The 23,644-nt window shown below is 40.2% G+C and overlaps 1 protein-coding gene across 6 annotated transcripts in view; it reads left to right on the forward strand.

The window, feature by feature from the left end:
* Positions 1 to 23,644, forward strand: part of ptpn2b (protein tyrosine phosphatase non-receptor type 2b) — a 92,155-nt gene that overhangs the window by 35,682 nt on the left and 32,829 nt on the right. For all 6 annotated transcript variants that reach the window (XM_063059736.1, XM_063059726.1, XM_063059727.1 and 3 more), the window contains exon 3: positions 10,667 to 10,767. In XM_063059736.1, the coding sequence (XP_062915806.1) occupies positions 10,667 to 10,767 (101 nt within the window). The remainder of the gene's footprint in view (positions 1 to 10,666; positions 10,768 to 23,644) is intronic.

Consider the following 23,644-nt stretch of genomic DNA (forward strand, 5'->3'; position numbering starts at 1 on the left):
ACTTCGGTCTTCTCTGTACCGCTCAGCTGCTATGTTTTCCGTGGTGAATATTCTTGGGGCTTCCCCATTCTGTTAGTTGCTTAAATGTCCACCATCATTACTGATGTCCAATGCAAATTAGAGCAACAGCACTTTGTATTCTGCCTGGATGCTCTAAGACCCAATGATATGAACGTTTCAATATTCCAGTTTCATTTCAATTTTCCAATTTCAGGTAGCCCTCAACCTCTGTTTTTATCTCCCTCCCTCCATTGCCACACTATTCTCTTTTTCCTTCCAATCCTTCTCCATTCCACCCATTTCATCCCCCTTCTGAATGCTAAAAAGAGGGCGTTTAGAGATGGAACTGAGGGCAATACAGAGGGACCTGAAAGCCAGGATCAGGGAGGCTAAAGACAGGTACAGGAGGAAGCTTGAGTGGAAACTCCAGCAGAACAACATGAGAGAGGTCTGGAGGGGGATGAGAACCATCACTGGGTTCCGGCAAACTAGCAACAGAGGAGCTGAGGGCAGTGTGGACAGGGCCAACGAACTTAATCTGTTCTTTAACAGATTTGACATTGTGACCACTACCCATCTCCTACATGAACCATCTGTTGTCGGCCCCCAATCAACACATGTTCCACTCTCCCCTCCTACCCCTCCTCACAGTCCCCCACCCTGCTCTCATGACTATACCCCTCCCCCACACAAAACCACCACAGTGGGCTTCACGGCTGAACAGGTGAGAAGACAGCTGAAACGTCTCAGCCCAAGCAAGGCTGCAGGACCGAATGGTGTCAGTACCAGGGTGCTCAAAGCCTGTGCCCCTCAGCTATGTGGAGTACTTCGCCATGTATTCAACCTGAGCCTGAGGCTCCGGAGGGTTCCTGTACTGTGGAAAACGACCTGCCTCGTCCCTGTGCCGAAGATGCCACGCCTCAGTGGCCTCAATGACTACAGACCGGTGGCATTGACCTCCCACATCATGAAGACCCTGGAGAGACTTGTTCTGGAGCTGCTCCGGCCTATGGTCAGGCCACACTTAGATCCCCTCCAGTTCGCCTACCAGCCCCGACTAGGAATTGAGGATGCCATCGTCTACCTGCTGAACTGTGTCTACGCCCACCTGGACAAGCCAGCGAGCACTGTGAGGGTCATGTTTTTTTGACTTCTCCAGTGCATTCAACACCATCCGCCCTGCTCTGCTGGGGGAGAAGCTGACAGCGATGCAGGTGGATGCTCCCCTGGTGTCATGGATTCTTGATTACCTGACTGGCAGACCACAGTACGTGTGCTTGCAACACTGTGTGTCCGACAGAGTGATCAGCAACACTGGGGCTCCACAGGGGACTGTCTTGTCTCCCTTTCTCTTCACCATTTACACCTCAACTACTCCACAGAGTCTTGTCATCTTCAGAAGTTTTCAGATGACTCTGCCATAGTTGGATGCATCAGCAAGGGAGATGAGGTTGAGTACAGGGCTATTGTAGGAAACTTTGTCACATGGTGTGAGCAGAATTATCTGCAGCTTAATGTGAAAAAGACTAAGGAGCTGGTGGTAGACCTGAGGAGAGCTAAGGTACCGGTGACCCCTGTTTCCATCCAGGGGGTCAGTGTGGACATGGTGGAGGATTACAAATACCTGGGGATACGAATTGACGATAAACTGGACTGGTCAAAGAACACTGAGGCTGTCTACAAGAAGGGTCAGAGCCGATTCTATTTCCTGAGGAGACTGAGGTCCTTTAACATCTGCCGGATGATGCTGAGGATGTTTTACGAGTCTGTGGTGGCCAGTGCGATCATGTTTGCTGTTGTGTGCTGGGGCAGCAGGCTGAGGGTAGCAGACACCAACAGACTCAACAAACTCATTCGTAAAGTCAGTGATGTTGTGGGGATGGAACTGGACTCTCTGACGGTGGTGTCTGAAAAGAGGATGCTGTCCAAGTTGCATGCCATCTTGGACAATGTCTCCCATCCACTACATAATGTACTGGGTGGGCACAGGAGTACATTCAGCCAGAGGCTCATTCCTCCAAGATGCAACACAGAGCATCATAGGAAGTCATTCCTGCCTGTGGTCATCAAACTTTACAACTCCTCCCTCAGAGGGTCAGACACCCTGAGCCAATAGGCTGGTCCTGGGCTTATTTCATAATTTACTGGCATAATTTACATATTACTATTTAACTATTTATGATTCTATTACTATTTATTATTTATGGTGCAACTGTAACGAAAACCAATTTCCCCCTGGGATCAATAAAGTATGACTATTCTCCCAGCTACCTGCACCTACCCTATCCACACACTTGGCTCTTTGCTTTCTCTGCCCCCCCCCCCCGCCCAACATCTGTTCCTGCTTCCATTGCTTTCACCTCATCCCTACAAATGTCCATTCTACCTTAAAGCAGGTAAGTGAGTATGACATCTATGTATCTTGACATTATTTAAGAGTACTTTGGGGTGGTGTTGTAGTGAATAAAGAGTCTTGTGTTTCTTTTGCTCTTGGGGATGAACCTGGAGTTATGGGTATTTAATATGATAAATGAAGCAAGTATAGGTAAGTAATGCGTAAATCCTGCTTCCTATGACAATTGTAGTTTAAATAGCGAAACTGTTGTTATGCCAGCAGGGACTTTCCGCAGTGACTCACATAGTTAAAAAGAACAGTAATGAAAGTAATGGCAATTTCACTATTAATAAAGTTGAATCATGTTGTGATAAAGCATAGAAGCAGGGCCTTCAGCCTACCCTGTGCACACTGATTATGAAATGTCCATCTAACACTTTTTCCGTAGCCTTTTATGCCTTCGTGATTAAAGCACACCTTTAGATATTTAAATGTTGTGGGAGTTTCAGTCTCCACCACCACTCACACCACTTACAAACTCCAACCACCTTTTGAGTGAAAAAGATGTCATCTGCAGACTCACTAAACAGCCCACCTACATTTCTGTCCATATCGTCACTGACCCCCGTGGAACCTAACTGGTCACCGATCTCTAGTCAGTCCTACGCTCTAACTTATATGGCTAATCCTGTTTTAAATCATATCTACAAAGTCCTTGTGATCCCATGTGTCTTCACCTTCTGGATCTGCCTACCATGAGGAACCTTGTTGAATATTTTATTAAAGTCCATGTGGACCTTTACTACCCTACCATCATGATTCATTTCTGTCACCTTTTCAAAATGAGAGATGTTTACATGATGGTCTCTCCACAAAACCATGTTGATTAAGGGTAAGATGAGGGAACACACTCCAATTCTCAGAGGGATCAGAAGTGAGAGAGTGAGCAATTTCAAGTTCCTGGGTGTCAATATCTCTGAGGACCTAATCTGGTCCCAACATATCCATGCAGCTATAAAGAAGACAAGACAGCAGCTATATTTCTTTGAGTTTGAGGAGATTTGGTATGTCACCTAAAATTTCTACAGATTCTACATAGAAGGCATTCTTACAGGCTGCATTGCTGTCTGGTAGCGGGGTGGGCTACTGCATAGGATCGCAAGAAGCTACTGCAAGTTGTAAACTTAGCTCCATCATGGGTACTAGCCTCTGTAGTATTCAAGACATCTTTAAGGAGGGATGCCTCAGAAATGTGGCATCCATTATTAAGGATCCTTATCACCCAGGACGTGCCCTCTTCTCATTGCTACCGTCAGGAAGGAGGTATACACTCAGTGATTCAGGAACAGCTGCTTCTCCTCTGCCATCCAATTTCTGAATGACCATTGAACCCATGAACACCACCTCACTACTTTTTTATTTCTGTTTTTGCACGACTTATTTAACTATTAGATATACATTTATATTTGCTGTAATTCAGTTTTTTTTCTATATTATTGCATTGTACTGCTGCCACAAAGTTAACAAATTTCATGATATATGCATATGATATTAAATCAGATTCTGATTTTGATTACATTATGTACTTTGACTGATGAAGCCGAGTGTCCTGTATGTTGCCTTTGTCACTGTCTTCTACACTGCTACCTTGAGATTTTTTTTATCTTATCAAGGTCCCTCCGCTTTTCAGTTCTCCTTAGGGCTGAACTATTCATTATGTGCATAATACTTTATTAATTTCCCAAATTTAACTTAACTTTGTTTTAATAATTCACTTCTGATTATTTCCAATTTTCCAGTGTTCTATTTTCTTGTGCCATTAAGACTATCATTGTGGTACTGGTTGTACCATAATGTACTGGTTGGGCACAGGAGTACATTCAGCCAGAGACCCATTCCACCAAGATGCAACACTGAGCGTCATAGCAAGTCATTCCTGCCTGTGGCTATCAAACTTTACAACTCCTTCCTTGGAGGGTCAGACACCCTGAGCCAATAGGCTGGTCCTGGACTTACTTCTACCGGGCATAATTTACATATTAATTATTTATGGTTTTATATTGCTATATTTATACTCTATTCTTGGTTGGTGCAACTGTAACGAAACCCAATTTCCCTCGGGATCAATAAAGTATGTCTATCTATCTATTGTTTTATTAGTTGGACTGTTCTTTGCTCCAAAGTTAATTAATTGTATTAAATACATTTTTTAAAGGTCTATCTTTTTTTAAGATCTAGGGCAATTTGGTTTGCATTTTGGCAGATAACTTTTGAAAGATATCTGAAATGTTTGAGTGGTGTAATGATTCCCTCAACTATAAAGTGGACAAAGCAATAAATCCAGTAAACAACTCTAGTAACTGAGATTGCTGATACTTCTGTTATGGCTACAAGGATGGACAATAGACCAAGTATGTGGCAAGTTTTTCTTGCAACACTTAATTTTTTGTGTTGGGAGCAGGGACTTGGGAGTATAAGAGCATATTTAATTGAAAGCGGTGGTGAAGGTGTTTGGCATGCTGGGCTTCATCAGCCTGAGCACTGAGTTTAGAAGTTAAGATTTGTTGCAGTTATACAAGTTGGTGAGACTGCACTTGGAGTATTGCATACAGTTTTGGCCACCCTGCTTCCTGCTTTCGGACATTATCAAGCTAGAAAGGGGGCTGAAGAGATTTATGAGGATGCCATCTGGACTTGAGTTACAGGAAAGGTTGGCCACGTTGGGTTGTTATTCTGTGGAGCACAAGAGAATGAGAGGTAACCTCACAGATGATAAAATCAAGTGTATGGATAAGGAAACTGTCATAGTCTTTTCTCCATTGTTGGGGAGTCCAAAGCTAGGGGACACAGATACAAGATAAGTAGAGAGATTTAAGAGACCTTAGAGCTAACCTCTTTACATAGAAGGTAGTGAGTACTTGTAAAGAGCTGCTGGTGGAAGTGGTTCAGACTGATACAATGGCAACAATCAAGAGGCATTTGGGTCAGTACATGGAAAGGTAGGGCTTGGAGGGTTACAGGATTGCAGTGAGGATGCTGTGGTCAGCATGACCAGTTGGACCAAAGTGTCTGTTTGTATGCTGTATTACTCTGACTCTGGTTTACTTTTAAGCACGGAGGATGGAAAATAAATGATTTGGAGAACAAAAACAGTATTTAAGTAAACTTTTAGAGAATATTATATTGGTCTGTTAGCCCCTGTGGTTAGAAAGCGGGGAAATTCATATTAAGAAACTGCGAAATGTCAGCCTAATTAAACAAGTACTGTGTTTTTTTTTATTCTTAAGAGAAGCGGATGCAAATAACTTCACAGAAATGTTAGACTCTTGGTTCCTTAACAAAGGCAATGCCCTAAAGAAAATTCACATCTTTAAGAAAATAGTACTTGAGAAATTAGTGGCAAGAAATGTGCCTGAATTTGCATTACAGGATATTAAAAAAATAGCTAACCTTTGAAATAATGATTGCACTGCAATTTTTCTAATTCTGTGGCTTATTAAAATAGATCTGGCATATTGGAGGATGGCAAATGTAACCCCATCTTCTTTTGAAAATGGGAAACTGAAGATTATTTAGTCTTATCACAAAGAAGAGAAAATCTGCAGATGCTGGAAATCTAAGCCACAGGCACAAAATGCTGGAGGAACTCAGCAGGTCAGGTAGCAAATATAGTTAAAAAAAAAAGTGCAGTCAACGTTTCAGGCTGAAACCCCTTGACAGGACTGGAGGAAAAAAGCTGAGGAGGAGATTTAAAAGGTGGGGGGAGGGGAGAGAGAAACAAGGTGATAGGTGAAACCTGAAAGGGGAGGGCTGAAGAGCCAGGAAGTTGATTGGTGAAAGAGACAGAAGGCTATGGAAGAAAGAAAAGTGGGAAAGAGCATGAGACGGAAGCGATGGGCAGGCAAGGAGATGAGGTGAAAGAGGGAAAGGGGGGATGAGAAATGGTGAAGGAGAGGGGGTGGGGGGCATTACCGGTAGTTCGAGAAATCAATGTTTGTGCCATTAGGTTGGAGGCTACCCAGGTGGAATATAAGGTTTGTTCCTCCAATCGAACTGTGGCCTCATCACAACAGTGGAGAAGACCATCGAGAGCCATATCAGAATGGGAAATGGAATTAAAATGGGTGGCCGCTGGGAGATACTGCTTTTTCTGGCAGAGGGAGCACAGATGCTTGATGAAGTGGTGTCACTGTTACAGAAGGCCACACTGGGAGCACTGGACACAGTGTATGACCCCAACAGTCTCACAGGTACCTCACCTGGAAGGACTTTTTAGGGCCCTGATGATAGGGAGGTGGTGTAGGGGCAGGTGTAGCACTTGTTCCACTTGCAAGGATAAGTGCCAGGAGGGAGATCAGTGGGGAGGGACGAATGAAGGGAGGCATGTAAGGAGCGATCCCTGCAAAAGCAGAAAGTGGGGGTAGGGAAAGATGTGCTTGGTGGTGGGATTCCGTTGGAGATGGCGGAAGTTTTGGAGAATTATGTGCTGAACATGGAGCCTGGTGGGGTGGTAGGTGAAGACGAGGAACTCTATCCCTGCTAGGGTGGTGAGAAGATGAGATGAGAGCAGGCGTGAGTGAAATGGAAGAGATGCGGTTGAGGGCAGCGTTGATGGTAGAGGAAGAGAAGCCCCTTCCTTTGAAAAAGGAGGACATGTCCTTCGTTCTAGAATGAAAAGCCTCATCCTAAGAGCAGATGCAGTGGAGACAGAGGAATTGAGAGAAGGAGATAGTGTTTTTACAAGAAAAACAGGGGGAGAAGAGGTATAGTCTAGGTAGCTGTGAGAGTCCTTGGGTTTATAACAGACATCAAGTGAAAAGCTGTCTCCAGAGATGGAGACAGTGAGATAGAGACCATTTGTCTTATTTACTAAATTGAGAAAATGAGAAGAGATTTAATGGAATTCTGTCACAGCTAGACATTTTGAATGTGAAGATGTGTCGAATGAAGAATCACAGTTTCATGTCAGAGGCAAGAGGTTTTAAGAGGTGAAGTTCACTCGTTATGTGGTAAACCTGTGGAATTCTCTAACAGGATGCCTATAGAGACCAATTTTCTAAATATTTTTAAAAAAGGTAAATTTCCAGATACAAAGGGTATGTATGAAGGGAACAGGAATAGGATGTTGAAAGGGAAAACTGGCCATGATCCTATTGAATGTCACAGCAGTATCCAAAGGCCAACCGGCCTACTCTGTTCATATTTTCTGTGGTTTCAAAGTAGATGATTTAAGCACTGCCTGATGATCAGGACTATACACAGTCCTCAATGAGAATAGCCACAGGATATGTACTTGATTTAGTGATGATTAAAATGCATTAAATCTTTTGACTAACAATTTTTAAGGAAGTTATTCAAATTCATGAATGTGCTGTGTAGCCATGAAACAGTTAAATATATGTGTTCATGTGTAGGTTGCATCAGGAACTATTCATAGTATTACATTAGTTCGTTTTTTTAAGGAGTGATGTCATCTTTCCGAGAACACCAGAGCTTCAATTTACCAGAAAGTGTAGAACTTTTCCTGTCGACATCTGCAATGTAACCTTTGTAAACATGATTATGGAAATTTTATTGGCCTCTTAATGTATACTTTTTGTAAAACATAGGCTTAATTTATTTGGAAACAATAGATTATTTATGTAACTGGAGTATTGCTGTTTCATTTATAAAAACAACCTTTTTGTATAGTAAACAATGCTTAATAATTTTGTATTCTGCATTTAAAATAGGAAAACTTCCTTTTAAACTTAGTTTTGTAAGTATGTTCAAAATAAAATGAAAGAAAATATTACTTTTTTTCTGGAGTGGAAGCTAGCATAAGTATTTACGTAAATTCACTGAGAATCCAGTTTAAAGAAAATTGTTAAAGAGTATTCAGGTACTTATTCAAAATGAATTTCTGTTCAAGGAACTTGTTTACAGTGACCAATCATTTTTGACTTTGGGTAGAAAGATTCAATCTTTCTGTTTTCAACTTCATTTTGATTTTTTATTTTGCAAGGAAGTATATAATATAAAATGTATTTTGTTAGTTGCTTTTGTTAATTATAAAGTCAACTTTTGAGCTCCTATGTGTAATTGTTATTCATTGTGCACTCCATTAGTCCATTCAAGTCTATGTGTTCTAACAAGTTTTGGGATTTTCGCCAAATTAATTTTTCAGTTTTTATTCTGGTGGGATTGCTGATTTTGAGTTCAGACTTATTCTGTTTTCAAAATATTTTCAGTCTGGATTGTGTGTGTGTTTAGACAGATCCAGATGTCTGGAATAGGAAGTTAGCTTTTAGGGTTTTGTAATATGTTTTTAAGGGTGATACAGAATTCTGATAAATAAGTATTTGCTTAAGCAGGACCTGAGTGCAGAGGAATTATTGATGACGCGTCCCGCTTGCAAGTTCAAACCCATTTATGGACACTAAAATTATTCAAGATTTCATACGATGTTTCTATTGTCTATGCTGAAATTTTAATACAGTTATCCAGGAGTGTTGTATTGTTAAAAGCTCCACTTTCCAGTTTAGTTGGATGTATTTAGTGTTTATTGTTCACATTATGTGTTTGTTGGGTAGCAGTGCATTTTTAAAAAAAATAATCCCTGATAGTAAAGCATACACTTACTGTGAAATACCCTTTCTCCTTTGAATAACAGGAGAAAAAACTTGCAGTTTGGAGATAGCATCTGCAAATGTGAAATAACTCTTATTTTCTAATTTGTAGAAACTATCAAGTTGAGTGCACTTTAGTTGGGGATATATTTTGAGGACACCTGAATGATGGAGTGATTATGTCACTTGGCTCATTAACTGTAGCTAATCAAGTATCCTTGGATTGATGTTGAATGGAATGCTTGTCTCTTAATATGTAAATTGGATCTTGTGATGTGCACACAATATAGTTTATCATTTTAGGATTGTACCTCTGTGGTTTCTGCTGTATTAACTGAATATGTTAATACAGTTAACATATTCAAAAAGGATGCAGAGCAACTTTTCTGTACAATGGACTCAGGTTAGTTTGGTCATTGGTTAATGGGGACAGCTGCTGTTTGGGACAATGTTTAAAGAACAAAAACTAATGGTGAAAGTAGCCAGGATCCCCTTAGTTTATTTGGGACACTGATTGGGACAGGAAGCTTGCTAAACAGTTTCCAATTGGTGTCAGTTGCGTCCGCCTGTGTTCAAAAAGCAGTGATTGTCACTGATGGTTGGCGAGAAATAAGCAGAAAGACATTTCAGGACTGTTTTGCTTACTATGGTTTCAAGCATTGAGGCTTGGAGATGCCAGAAATGGCCAGGAGTGGAAATGAAATAATTTTATTAATTTAAATTAGGAACTACGAAGAATTTGAAGGTATCTGCAATCACCTTCAAGGTTACAATGAAGATGTGGAGGATTCATTCATTGAAAGCATTGTATAAAGGCAGTCCAATATCATCTGCACTAGATGTCTGCACTGAGTTTGTTCATTTACAGTCAAATAAAAGAACATGGCAGTGTACACTGGGTGAATACCTCCATCAATAATTATTAGGAAGTAATACACAGCTTTATAGTACTGTAGTAGTATTACTAGTGTTCTAATTTGTTCTGTATTTCATTTAAATATATATTTTGTTATTCAGTTAAACACTAGTTTATCATTTTTATACTTTTTAAACTATTTTCATGAAACTTTGCTTAATTGAGCCAGAATGTCCTGGTCCTGATGTGTTCCAATTAACTGGAAATCACAGTACCTTGACATCACTGAGATAGTGAGAGGTGCTCACTTAAGCTACTGGATTTCTTCAGCCAATACAATATTGTGGCTGCCAGAGCTTACTGATACCTTGGGAAGTCTAATTTTGCTTATCAACCCACTGGCTTAATACTACTACCAAATGGGTCAGACTTTTGGAACAATCAAGCAAGAGTCAGGAGTGGGACTGGTAGCTACTCAGTCTGTCTGAGGAATTCTAACTTGTGTTAAGTTCATGTAAATGTTTTATTTCCAATTCCTTATTCATGTTGAATTAATGAGAACTAAACATTTTCCTATTTTAGACAGCTTGTTTTAAGAACCCATAGATATTATCCAAAACTGGAATAGGTATATTCTGAATGAAGCCATTGATCTGAGATTGCTCAGTTGCTTCTATTTACTTCCATTTGCTGCCTGTTGAGAAAAGAAATTTTCAATTCATTAGTTGATCCAGATTCCAGTCCTGATCCACAAGTATTTCTAAGTTTTAATAATATCCAACAGTAATATTCAGTAGAAAATAGCATGGTCCACAATGTTAATTTTGGTTTGACATCTGTTAATTTTGTTTTACTTTTTAATTGTAGTTGACCACAGCCGTGTTAAGCTTCAGAAAGCAGATAATGATTATATCAATGCAAGTCTAATTATCATGGAAGAGGCCCAGAGAAACTACATTTTAACCCAGGTAGGTAGACACAGATAAGCCACAAAGTGTCTGTTGTCTGGTGTGATTGAGAATATTGAATTTTTTGCTGTTGGATTATGTGTGGGGTGGTGGAAATGTGTTCGTATACAATTATGTAACCTGTACCCCAAATGAACAGGCAAAATAGACCTAACCAGTTCCCTTCCACCACCACTCTGCTCCGTCTAGCGGAATTAGTCCTTACTCTTAATAATTTCTCCTTTGGCTCCTCCCACTTCCTCCAAACTAAAGGTGTAGCTATGGGCACCCGAATGGGTCCTAGCTATGCCTACCTTTTTGTTGGCTTTGTGGAACAATCTATGTTCCAAACCTGTTCTGGTATCTGTCCCCCACTTTTCCTTCGCTACGTCGACGACTGCATTGGCGCTGCTTCCTGCACGCATGCTGAGCTCGTTGACTTCATTAACTTTGCCTCCAACTTTCACCCTGCCCTCAAGTTTACCTGGTCCATTTCTGACACCTCCCTCTCCTTTCTAGATCTTTCTGTCTCTATCTCTGGAGACAGCTTATCTACTGATGTCTACTATAAGCCTACTGACTCTCACTGCTATCTGGACTATCCTCTTCTCACCCTGTCTCTTGCAAAAATGCCATCCCCTTCTCGCAATTCCTCCGTCTCCGCCGCATCTGCTCTCAGGATGAGGCTTTTCATTCCAGGACGAGGGAGATGTCGTCCTTCTTTTAAAGAAAGGGGCTTCCCTTCCTCCACCATCAACTCTGCTCTCAAACGCATCTCCCCCGTTTCACGCACATCTGCTCTCACTCCATTCTCCCGCTACCCCACTAGGAATAGGGTTCCCCTGGTCCTCACCTACCACCCCACCAGCCTCCGGGTCCAACATAATATTCTCTGAAACTTCCGCCACCTCCAACGGGATCCCACCACCAAGCACATTTCCCCCCCCCCCGCTTTCCGCAGGGATCGCTCCCTACGCGACTCCCTTGTCCATTCGCCCCACCAATCTCCCTCCTGGCACTTACCCTTGTAAGTGGAACAAGTGCTGCACATGCCCTTACACTTCCTCCCTTACCACCATTCAGGGCCCTAGACAGTCCTTCCAGGTGAGGCGACACTTCACCTGTGAGTCAGCTGGGGTGATATACTGTGTCCGGTGCTCCCGATGTGGCCTTCTATATATTGGTGAGATCTGACGCAGACTGGGAGATCGTTGTGCTGAACACCTATGCTCTGTCCGCCAGAGAAAGCATCTCCCAGTGGCCACACGTTTTAATTCCACATCTCATTCCCATTCTGATATGTCTATCCACAGACTCCTCTACTGTAAAGATGAAGCCACACTCAGGTTGGAAGAACAACACCTTATATTCTGTCTGGGTAGCCTCCAACCTGATGGCATGAAGATTGACTTCTTTAACTTCTGCTAATGCCCCACCCCCCCCCCTCGTACCCCATCCATTACTTATGTATATACACACATTCTTTTTCTTTTTCTCTCTCTCCTTTTTCTCCCTCTGTCCCTCTGACTATACCCCTTGCCCATCCTCTGGTGGATTTCCCCCCTCCCCCTTTTGTTTCTCACTAGGCCTCCTGTCCCATGATCCTCTCATATCCCTTTTGCCAATCAACTGTCCAGCTGTTGGCTCCATCCCTCCCCCTCCTGTCTTCTCCTATCATTTTGGATCTCCCCCTCCCCTCCACTTTCAAATCTCTTACTAACTCTTCTTTCAGTTAGTCCTGACGAAAGGTCTCAGCCCGAAACGTTGACTGTACCTTTTCCTAGAGATGCTGCCTGGCCTGCTGCGTTCACCAGCAACTGATGTATGTTGCTTGAATTTCCGGCATCTGCAGATTTCCTCGTGTTTGCGAGGCAAAATACAGTGTTACTTGTAAGATTATAATGCCAAACAAGCTTTTGCCTATGGCAGATCTTTATGCCCTGCTTGGGCAGGATATTTAATTTCTTGGTATTTATGTGTGGGGAGATTGGCTTCACTTTCAAGTTTCAAACATTGCAAACACACTGTTCCTGAAATTTGGTTATTTTTCATGATTGACTGAGATCTTTGTAACCTCATCAATTTGTCTCTTCACTTTGGTTAAAGTAATTAGTTCAAATTGGAGTACTATTCTATTGCATTTAATAAAGGGCACTTTTCTGATTTTTGATTTGTCTCTCTGCTCCTTTTAGGTTATTATGTTTTTATTGGAATGCATAATTTGGTTTTAGTTTGGTAACACTGGCAAGATGGTAATCTATGCCCTTGAGGTGATGGTAATCCACCTTGAACTAATGTGTAGACAACAAAAAAAAGACGAGGTAGTATTGTGATTGGTGGAGAAGAGAATGATAGATTACAGTGAGTACATTTAGGTAGACTGAATGGATGCTGTTTACTTTGGAGAAGTGAGTGATGATGCATCTTTAGAAAGATTGAGGAGAAGCAATATAGAATTAAGAATATTATTCTAATATCACTGGAGGATTAGTGGTATCTGGGGTATGGATTGCATACACAGATTACATGGAATACACAGCATGCTCTTTATGTCAAACCAGACCACCGAGACCATTTATACTCCACTCAAGCCTCCTTCCTTTCTTCATCAAAGTGTATCAGAACATCCAAATGTGAATGTACTTAAAATCATTAGAAGTAGCAGGGTGGATTGTGAAAACTTAATAAGGCAGAGCTAGTAACTGAAGTTGTCAATAGAGCTGTTCATGATAAATTCAGTTTTTTATAATAAAGAAGTGAGGCATTTGAGTGTCCAGAAGAATGGTTTCTGGAATGAAAATAATATATGTAATAGATTTAGGAGGTAGGGACTGTTTTGGTGAAAAAATGATAAGTGACTTGATCAAAGTATACAAAGTAATGAGGTGACTAAGAAGTAAGAGGCACTTTTTCCATTGGAGCAGCTGGTGACCAGAGATCATAGAAAGAAAACACTGGCCATTCCCAGGTTATGAAAGCCTGACTAATAGGCATCCTTTATATTTGAACAAGCTTCTATAATATTAAGTTCAAAAGTTTGATGTATTTGAGCAACAGAACTAATTTCCTTTCTAATTCTGATTCTCTCGCTGCTTTTAGTCATTGCTCTTTCTTATTAATCTGATTTTTCTGATGCCATTTATTATAATGCTGTGGAGATGTGGTTACCATATAGTGATTTTTTTTTGTGCATTTTCCAATTTGAGGATAAAATTAATGGACGTCTATAAAAACAGAAGCCATTTGTTATTGAGGACGGCCTGCAAAAGAGAAGACAATTGAGTGATTAGAGGAAAGATTCCCTCTGATTTGTGCGTAGAAAGTGCTAGCTGCAAATATGGTAATAGCAGGATGCATTGCAGCTTTTGAGAGAGAATTGTATAGATGAATGATGGAAAAGAAATTGGAAGAAATATAGAATTGGTCAGGTCAAGAGCTAGCACAGATATAATGAGGCCCAGTAACCACCTCTTGTGCGATATCCATCCCATAATTCTGATTTATTTGTTTAGCCACTGTGCCATTGATTGAATTGATGAATGATTTGTGTGGTGAGTTGTGTGCCATTCAGATGGAGTGCTTTATTTCTGGGTGGTGTTGAGGTGCTTGATGAACGCAGCTCCAGAAATACTCAAGGCAAATGGAGTGCATTCTTTCATGCTCCTGACTTTTTGATAGATATTAGAAAGGCTTTGGTCATCAAGGGGTGAATCATTCATTGCAATATACCCAGTGCCTGACTTTCTTATCAAAGAATGTCAAGTTAGAGTTGGTTAGAGGCTGTCAGGTTAGTAATTGTTTCCTTTATTCCATTATGTGGCAATTGATGTTTGATTGTACTTGAGGTCTTGATGTATAGCTGGTTCATTTGTTGATGAATTCAAAATGGAAGTAAATATCTGTGAAGATCCTTTACTCCTGATGTTGAAAGGAGGACCATTGAAGCAGTTAAATTGGTTGGGGTTACCACACTGCCCTGAGGTACTCATGAATAAATTTTCATTTCTGAAATTCAACTCGTGTTTCCAAGTTTAGATCAAGGTTGTGAAGATGTTTGGTGATAAGTGGTCCTGGCGAAACACAAGACCATAAGAGATGGGAGCAGAATTAGGCCATTTGGCCCATCGAATCTGCTCTGCCATTTCATCATGGCTGATCCATTTTTTCCTCTCAGCCCCAATCTCTTGCATCCTTCCCCCCCCACCCCGTATTCTTTTATAACATGACCAATAAAGAATCTACCATATACTAAACATCAATGGATAATTTACTGGCAATTTAAGAGCTTCTTGAAAGCACTTTCAGTGATACCCTGCATCACCTTGTTGCTGGACTGAACAGTGATTATCTGGATTGGATTCTTTTTGACATGGTGTACCTTAACAATTGTCCACTTGGTTGCATGCTTGCCGGTTTTCAAGTTGTACTGGATCAGTTTGGCTGGATGTGCAATTGCTTGTGGTATAGGCATGTTCAGTTTTATAACTTGGATATTGTCTATTCCCACCACTTCCAGTGTCCCAGCAATTTAGTTATTACTGACACATGGATGGAGTTATATTGGCTCAAGGTAGTTTTATGTGATGATGGGGATCTATAAAGTAAGTTGAAATAGATCATTCATTCAGAATGAAGTTACCAATACTTAGCTCTCCATTTTAGCAATCAAAGTCATGCTCTTGTTGAAGAGTCATTTTTCCTCTTCCTATTACCTGTTCAGTTGTCTTTCGCCATTCTTGACTGGCTGTGGGAAAACTGCAGAGCTTTGTGTTCAGTTGGCTCAGGGAATACGTTTCCTTGCTGGATTGTTTTTTTCTTGTTTTTGTATGCCTCTCTTGCAGCTTTATGGCTGGCTCATCAGTGTAAATGTTGCCTTGAATTTTGATGGGCCTGGGTTTGAATCTCTCCTCGGGTGCTGTATGTGTGAAGTTTGCATGTCCACCCTATGACTGCATAGGTTTCTGGTTGTTCCAGTTTTCTTGTAGGCCAATGAGCCACTTAATGTTGATAAATAATTTTGAAAAGCACGTGAAAAAAAATTAGCCTACAGAGAAGGAGGGAGCATGGGAGGTTTCTTTTCTCAAGTTTGTTTAGCTGCCATAGATCTTCGATGCTAAAGATTCCAGCATTACAGTACTGGTAGCACATGTCCTGGTGGACATAATTTACATCAAAATCATCCAACTGATCAACTGACTGGTGTGTTCACGGAGATGTTTAACCTCTCATTTCAGCAATGTGTGGTACCCACCTGCTTCAAGCAGGATTCAATTATACCAGTGCCCAAGAAGAGCTTGTTGACCTGCCTCACCCAGTAATACTTGCATCTACAGTGATGAAGTGCTTTGAGAGATTGGTGATGAAACATATCAACTACTGCCTGAGAAATGACTTAGATATACTCCAATATGCCTACTACAGCAGCAGGTCTGTAGCAAATGCTATTTCATTGGCTATTCACTCAACCCTGGAACATGTGGACAGCAAAGGTGCAAACATCAGGATGCTCTTTATCGACTACAGCTCAGTATTCGATACCATCACCGCCTCGAAATTAATCAATAAGCTTCAAGACTTTGGCCTTAATACCTCCTTGTGCAATTGGATCCTGGATGTCCTCATTTGCAGACCCCAGTCAGTTAACATTGGCAACAGCATCTCCTCCACAATCTCCATTAGTACAGGTATACCACAAGGCTGTGAGCTTAGCCCTCTGCGCTACCCACTTTACACTTATGACTGTGTGGCCAAACACAGCTCCAAGTTCACTGTCGTAGGCCGACTCAAAGGTGGTGACAAATCAACATATAGGAGGGAGATTGAAAACTGGCTCAGTGGTGCCACAGCAACAACCTTTTACACAATGTTAGTAAGAGCTGATTATTGACTTCAGGAGGTAGAAACCAGAGGTCCATGAACCGGTCCTCATCGGAGGAACGGAGGTGGAGAGTGTCAGCAACTTTAAATTCCTCGGTGTTATTATTTTGGAGGAATTGTCCTGGGCCTAGCACGTAAGTGCAATTACGAAGAAAGCACAGGAGTGCCTCTACTTCCTGATGAGCTTTTGGAGATTCGGCATGACATCTAAAAATTTGACAAACTTCTATGGATGTGTTGTGGAGAATATATCGACTGGCTGCATCACAGCCTGATATGAAAACACCATACTCTCTTCTAGCTGCTGCTACCAGAAAGAAGGTACAAGAGTCTCAGGGCTTGCACCACCAGGTTTAGGAACAGTTATTACCCCTCAACCATCAGGCTCTTGAACCAAAGGGGATAACTTCACTCAACCTCACTTGTCCCATCATTGAGATGTTCCAACAACCAATGGACTCGCTTTCGAAGACTCTCCATCTCACATTCTCGATACTGCTGATTTATTTATTATTATTACTACTTTTTGTATTTGCACAATTGTCTACAGTACTCTAGTTGAATGCCCTAGTTGGGTGGTCTTTCATTGATTCTGTTATGGTTATTATTCTGTAGATTTACTGAGCATGCTCGCAAGAAAATGAATCTGATTTGTATATGGTGACATATATGTACTTTAACAATAAAATTTACTGACATACGTGGTGAAATTTGTTGTTTTGTGGCAGCTGGCACAATGGCACAAGATTTTGTGGTAATGTGATTTCATGACTACTCCCAAGACTGGTTTTGTTTTAATTTCCAGCTGATTTGATTAACTGAATTCAAGTCCCACAACTGTCATAGTAGGATTTAGACTTGCTTCTTGGAATATTTAATCTGGGCATTGGATATCTCGTCCAGTGATTTAACCACTGTGCCAAACTATACCTAACATACTACTAAATAACGCAGTTCTCTGAAGATGTAAGCAGGAGATCAAATTAGTTGAAAGAAAGGAAACCCGCCTGGACCAAGACCTGTTCTGAAAGAGATTGCAAGTATTTTGCAGCATTGCCTGGTTCCATTGTTAAATGTGTATGTCAATGATTTGAGTTTAGGACTAGAGGCATTTGTGTCCAAATCATAAATGATCTAAAAACTAAATATAGGTAAGATCCAAGGAAGTCGCAAGGAAATACTGTAAGGTGGTCATACAGGCATGGTGATGACAAATGGAATTACAGGTTAGCAATTCTGAAATTGTATGGCTTGTGCTTGTTTTTTAAAAAATAAAAGTAGTAATTTTACTTCATTATAAAACCAGTGCAGAATTTTACAAGACATTGAAAAAAATTTTTAAACATAGAATTAGTGTCGGTGGTTGATTGATAGTTGTTATGGACCTAAAGGCCTGCTGCGGTGCTATGTGAGCTGCCTTAATGACTGTCGCCCAGTAGCACTCACATCTACAGTGATGAAATGCTTTGAGAGGTTGGTCATGACTAGACTGAACTCCTGCCTCAGCAAGGACCTGGACCCATTGCAATTTGCCTATTGCCACAATAGGTCAACAGCAGATGCAATCTCAATGGCTCTTCACAGGGCTTTAGACCACCTGGATAACACAAACACCTATTTCAGGATGCTTTTCATCGATTATAGCTCAGCATTTAATACCATCATTCCCAAAGTCCTGATTGAGAAGTTACACTGGGCTTCTGTACCACCTCCTGGAATTGAACCCTTGACTTCCCAACTGGAAGACCACAATCCCTGCAGATTGGTGATAGCATCTCCTCAGTGGCGATCAACACTGGTGCTCAGCCCACTGCTCTACTCTCTCTATACCCATGACTATGTGGCTAGGCATGGCTCAAATACCATCTATAAATTTGCTGATGGTACAACCATTGTTGGTAGAATCTCAGATGGTGACGAGAGGGTGTACAGGAGTGAGATATGCCAACTAGTGAAGTGGTGTTGCAGCAACAACCTGGCACACAATGTCAGTAACACAAAAGAGCTGATTGTGGACTTCAGGAAGGGTAAGACAAAGGAACACCTACCAATCCTCATAGAGGGATCAGAAGTGGAGAGAGTGAGCAGTTTCAAGTTCCTGGGTGTCAAGATCTCTGAGGATCTAACCTGGTCCCAACATATCGATGCAGTTATAAAGAAGGCAAGACAGCGACTATACTTCATTGGGAGTTTGAAGAGATTTGGTATGTCAGCAAATACACTCAAAAACTTCTATAGATATACCATGGAGATCATTCTGACAGGCTGCATCACTGTCTGGTATGGGGATGGGGGCTACTGCACAGGACCGAAAGAAACTGCAGAAGGTTGTAAATTTAGTCGGCTCCATCTTGGGTACTAGCCTACAAAGTACCTAGGGCATCTTCAAGGAGTGGTGTCTCAGAAAGGCAGTGTCCACTATTAAGGATCTCCAGCACCCAGGGCATGTCTTTTTTTGCACTGTTACCATCAGGTAGGAGATACAGAAGCCTGAAGACACACACTCAGCGATTCAGGAACAGCTTCTTCCCCTCTGCCATCTGATTCCTAATTGGACATTGAACCCTTGAACACTACCTCACTTTTTTAAAATACATTGTTTTTTACATGATTTTTAATCTATTCAATATATGTATACTGTAATTGATTTATTGTTTATTATTATTATTTTACTTTGTTTTTTTCTTCTGTATTATGTATTGCGTTGAACTGCTGCTGCTAAGTTAGCAAGTTTCACGATACATGCGGGTGATAATAAACCTGGTTCTGATGTGTCTCTGTCTTTAAAGGCACTTTAGCCCTTCTTACATTTCATTCCATTTAGCCAGTTCATCGTTCAATTCCATGATATTTTCCTGCACTAACTCCATACCCCTTCATTTCCTGGTGCTTCAAAAATCTATCAACTTTTTTTTTTAAAAAATGTTTATTTGGGGCAGAGCAAGAGATCTGATTCAAAAGTTGAGGTGCTGTTTAATAAATTATTATTCAAGCACAGTAGTGCAGTATTGAGGTGATGTAGAAAACCTGGTGTGAAGAAATATAAATTCACTAATTCTCATCAAAGAAGTATTGAAGTCTATTTTTATGTCATGCCTTACATACAGACCTTAAGTGTGCGGAATTCTGTACAACAATAAAATGTTAAGTGTGTGGCCTGCGATGGCAATGGGAGAAGACTGTATGCTTGCCACACAATAAAACTTTCATGTGTTAATTGTCCCGTATTAAAGTGAAGATGTTCTCCTTATCAGGTACATTACCAATTAACTAAACTTTGCAATTGTTTTTGAAGTTCTCTCTTGAGGATAGCCTTGAAACTAAATTATATTTACTTTCCATTTTTTAAATATAATTTTCCCTATGGAAAATGAATAGAAGAATTGGAATAAGTGAAGCCTGAAGAAGAATTGCAGATGTTAGTTTTGATTCTTCATTCTCTGGATGTGGTTTACTGAAGCATGACAATATCTTTTCGAGCTGAAGGAATCTGAATTGTTTCTATAATGCTTTCTTCTTTAAAAAATACTGAAGTGAGGTCCTAAGGGTGTCAATCCATTGATTTACTGCAAGGCCGTGTGTATTAGTGTATCTGCACCTTGTGTGAAGGTCAGATTGACTTATACATACTGCCAAGCTGGTACCCTAACCAGACTGTCTTGCTGAAAATGGCAACTAGTCTTATTACACTTTGCCATTTTTGTCTGTGTGTGTGTGTCAGAGAGAAATGCAGACTCCCTGATGAATAACAGATGAGGGTATCAAGTTTTACAAAATGGAAGATGTGGCATTTTATTGTAGTTCTATTTGGAGTTAGTTAATTTCAACTATGAAGCCATTTGAAGCATTACAGTGGACCTTTGTGTTAGCAGGACAATGAAGGGAAAATTCAATGGAGGTTTCCAACCTTATGTTATTTTGTGACACAATCCCATTTGTGTGTGTGTAGGTTTTACACAGATCAAGTTGACAGTGATAGTCTCTGCCTTTACATAACTGACCTTTTCATAGCCATTTGCAACAGTTTAAAGGTGAGCAGCTTTCATTGTAGCGCAGTTCAATAAGACGAGACAGAAGAAAAGAAAAAAGATGAAACGTAGTTGCCAGATAAATTCCCATAATTATGTTGGAGCTTGTTTAAATTTCAAGTTTGAAGTTATCCTGAGCACTTGTTTTGAAAGTATTAAAAATGTCCATTTTCATTTCATTCCTTCTCCTATCTCTAATATTTCTTGGTTTCTTGGTAAATTTATTGAATTTTACACAGTAAGTCTGAAGTTTTGGTAGTTTGGGCAGTGCCTTCTTAGATTAATTCAGGTCTTAGTGGCTGTAATGAAACTGAAGAAACCTGCCATCCACGGGACTGATCTTGTCAGGACTGGGATTTGAACTCCATTTGACAGGTTAATACTGCATCAATAAATCAACTGTACTGCACTGAAATCCAGCATATTGACCTTCACTGTCTTTGCTTTGTTGGTAACTTTAAGGACACAATTATGGTATAGAAGTATTACAACTTATATTTTGAGATGCTTGCGCTCTGGTGTTAACACTGACAGTCTTAATGTGGTATCATTTTTAGCACTGCTGATTAGCTCTAAATAGCAGAATAGCAATTTTTTAAAATTTGAAAATGTGTTAAACAACAGGTTACCTTGTCTTAAGATTTCTTAAGTTTTCTCTGAATAGAAAGTCATACTTTATCAGACTTTTACAATCTTTAGAAGCTCTTTGTATTATCAATTTGTTCCACTACATTAAAAAAGTTGCCTGTAGCCTGTGGGGCCCACTGAATGGTGCAGTAGGGGTTGTTGATTTGGACTTGCATGTTATTTTGATTAGTATTGTATTATGTTACATGTAATGTATAATATATTAATACTTACGTATAGCTGAACAGATTGATTAAATATAATTTGCTGCCTAAAACCAGGCTACTCTTGAATAAATAGTTACTGTACTGCTGCAAGTGCTATTAAATAAATGTTTCTGAAGCATCAATTTCGAGGGCATCACTGATCCAAGTTATTTGTAGTTTCAAAGTTTCTTTACAGGTATAAGTATTTTGTCAAAGAAACAAGGACCAGTTCATATTTCAGATTAAACTTGCATCATGTATGGGAATTAATTATGCAAATACAATTAAGTTTTTGCTGTTCTCAAGTTTTTAAGAAGGGAAGGGGGAATAGTTAGCTGAGGTATACAAAACTGAGATGCACAGAGGCCCTATTTCCCTTAGCAAAGAGGTCACTGGCTTTTTGGGCATCATTTTAAATTAATTGGTAAATTATATAGAGACTTAAGAACAGGAGGTTGTCACCTGACCTTTCAGCCTGCTCTGCATTTCATTAAGATCATGTCTGAGCTTCTAACGTATTGCTATTCTCCTGCTCTATCCTATATCCCACTATTCCCTTAAAATCCTGGATTGTATTTACCTGTTTTTAATGGAATCTATAACTAAGCCTCCACAATCCTCAGAATGAATACTAAAAATGCCACACTCATTGAGTGAAGAAATTTCTCATAATTGTAGCAGGTTTACCCTTTATTCTAAGCTTGTTACCTTTTGTTTCTCACCCCCACCCCCACCAAGGGTAAGTTACCTTCCAGCATTCACATTGCAAAGAGATCATCTCATTTCTTAGAAAAATGAAGGACTACTGTATCGAAATCCTCATTATATGGCAAACCTGCCTTCTTAAAAACTAGTCTAGTGAATATCTTCATTATCCTTTATTAAATTCACATGATGACGTCTATATCTGTTTGTAGATAAGAGAGCCAAAACTTCCTAATATACTCTCAGATGCATTTTCCCAAGCCCTAAATAATGGCAGTAAAATGTTTTTATTCCTCTACTCAAACCTTTTTGCTATAGAAAACAATACTTTTGTGCTCCTAAGTTTTGTTATACGTATGCTGATTTCAGTGACTCATGTATAAGATCCTTTTGAATAGTTCTCAGTTCCTTAATGTGTTTAAAACTGCTGTGTTCTCTGGCAAAAGTTCATGATTTTCATTGTTCCATCTTATAGCTTACTCAATTTGGCTTCAAGACAATGCACACAGGGAGAACTTCATCTATTACCTTGCATATTTGGATCCCAGCTTGGGGTGGGGGGAGGAGTGATTGAGAAATAACAGATACCAAATTAAAGGAATGCACACGAAATGCTGGAAAAGCTCAACAGGTCAGGCAACGTCTATAGAAATGAATAAACAGTTGATGTTTTGGGCTGAGGCCCTTCTTCAAGACTGGAAAGGATGAAGGAAGACACCAGAATAAAAAACTGTGGGGGGGGGGAGAAAGGAATTCAGCTAGAATATGATAGGTGAAGACAGGTGGGTAGGAAAAAATAAAGGGCTTGAGGGGAAGGATTAAAGGGAATATTTGAAAAGAGATTTAAAACCAATTTAAAGAAGTGTTTTAAAATCTAATGATGTTTGACACCAGGTTTCTACTTGTTATTGTTTGACAAGTGGTCTCGCCTTGTTACTTTTTTTGTTGGAGTAACAGAAGAAGCAGGATTTGCCTGTGGAAATATTTTCAAATGTACTGAAAATTAAAAGAAATAGCAATGTCTGAAAGAGTTTATCATTTAAAACTAAACCTTCCAAAAAGTAACTGAAAGCATTTCTATTGAACTAATATAGTTTATTTTTCTACCATATACTCTGTTCTGTTACAGGAAGCTGAAGATGCTAGAATCTGGTGCAAATCACAAAATGCTGGAGAAACTCACCAGGTCAGGCCATATCTATGGAGGAAAATGGACAATAATGCTTCGGGTCATGGTCCTTCATCTGTTGACTGTTCACCTGACCTGCTGAGTTCTTTCAGCAATTTGTGTGTTATTGTTCTGTTGCAACCTTATTACTGCAGCAATTGCCAAATTTTGTAGCCAACCTGGATAGAAGCTGAAAACACCCTTTGTTTCTGTGCTGAAACTTTTAATTTTTGTTAATTGGTGCTTCAGTAAAATATTGAATTTTAAAGTATTTACTGTGATTGGAA

The sequence above is a fragment of the Mobula hypostoma genome, chromosome 1 (genome assembly GCF_963921235.1).
Source record: "Mobula hypostoma chromosome 1, sMobHyp1.1, whole genome shotgun sequence".
In the NCBI taxonomy this organism is placed as follows: domain Eukaryota; kingdom Metazoa; phylum Chordata; class Chondrichthyes; order Myliobatiformes; family Myliobatidae; genus Mobula; species Mobula hypostoma.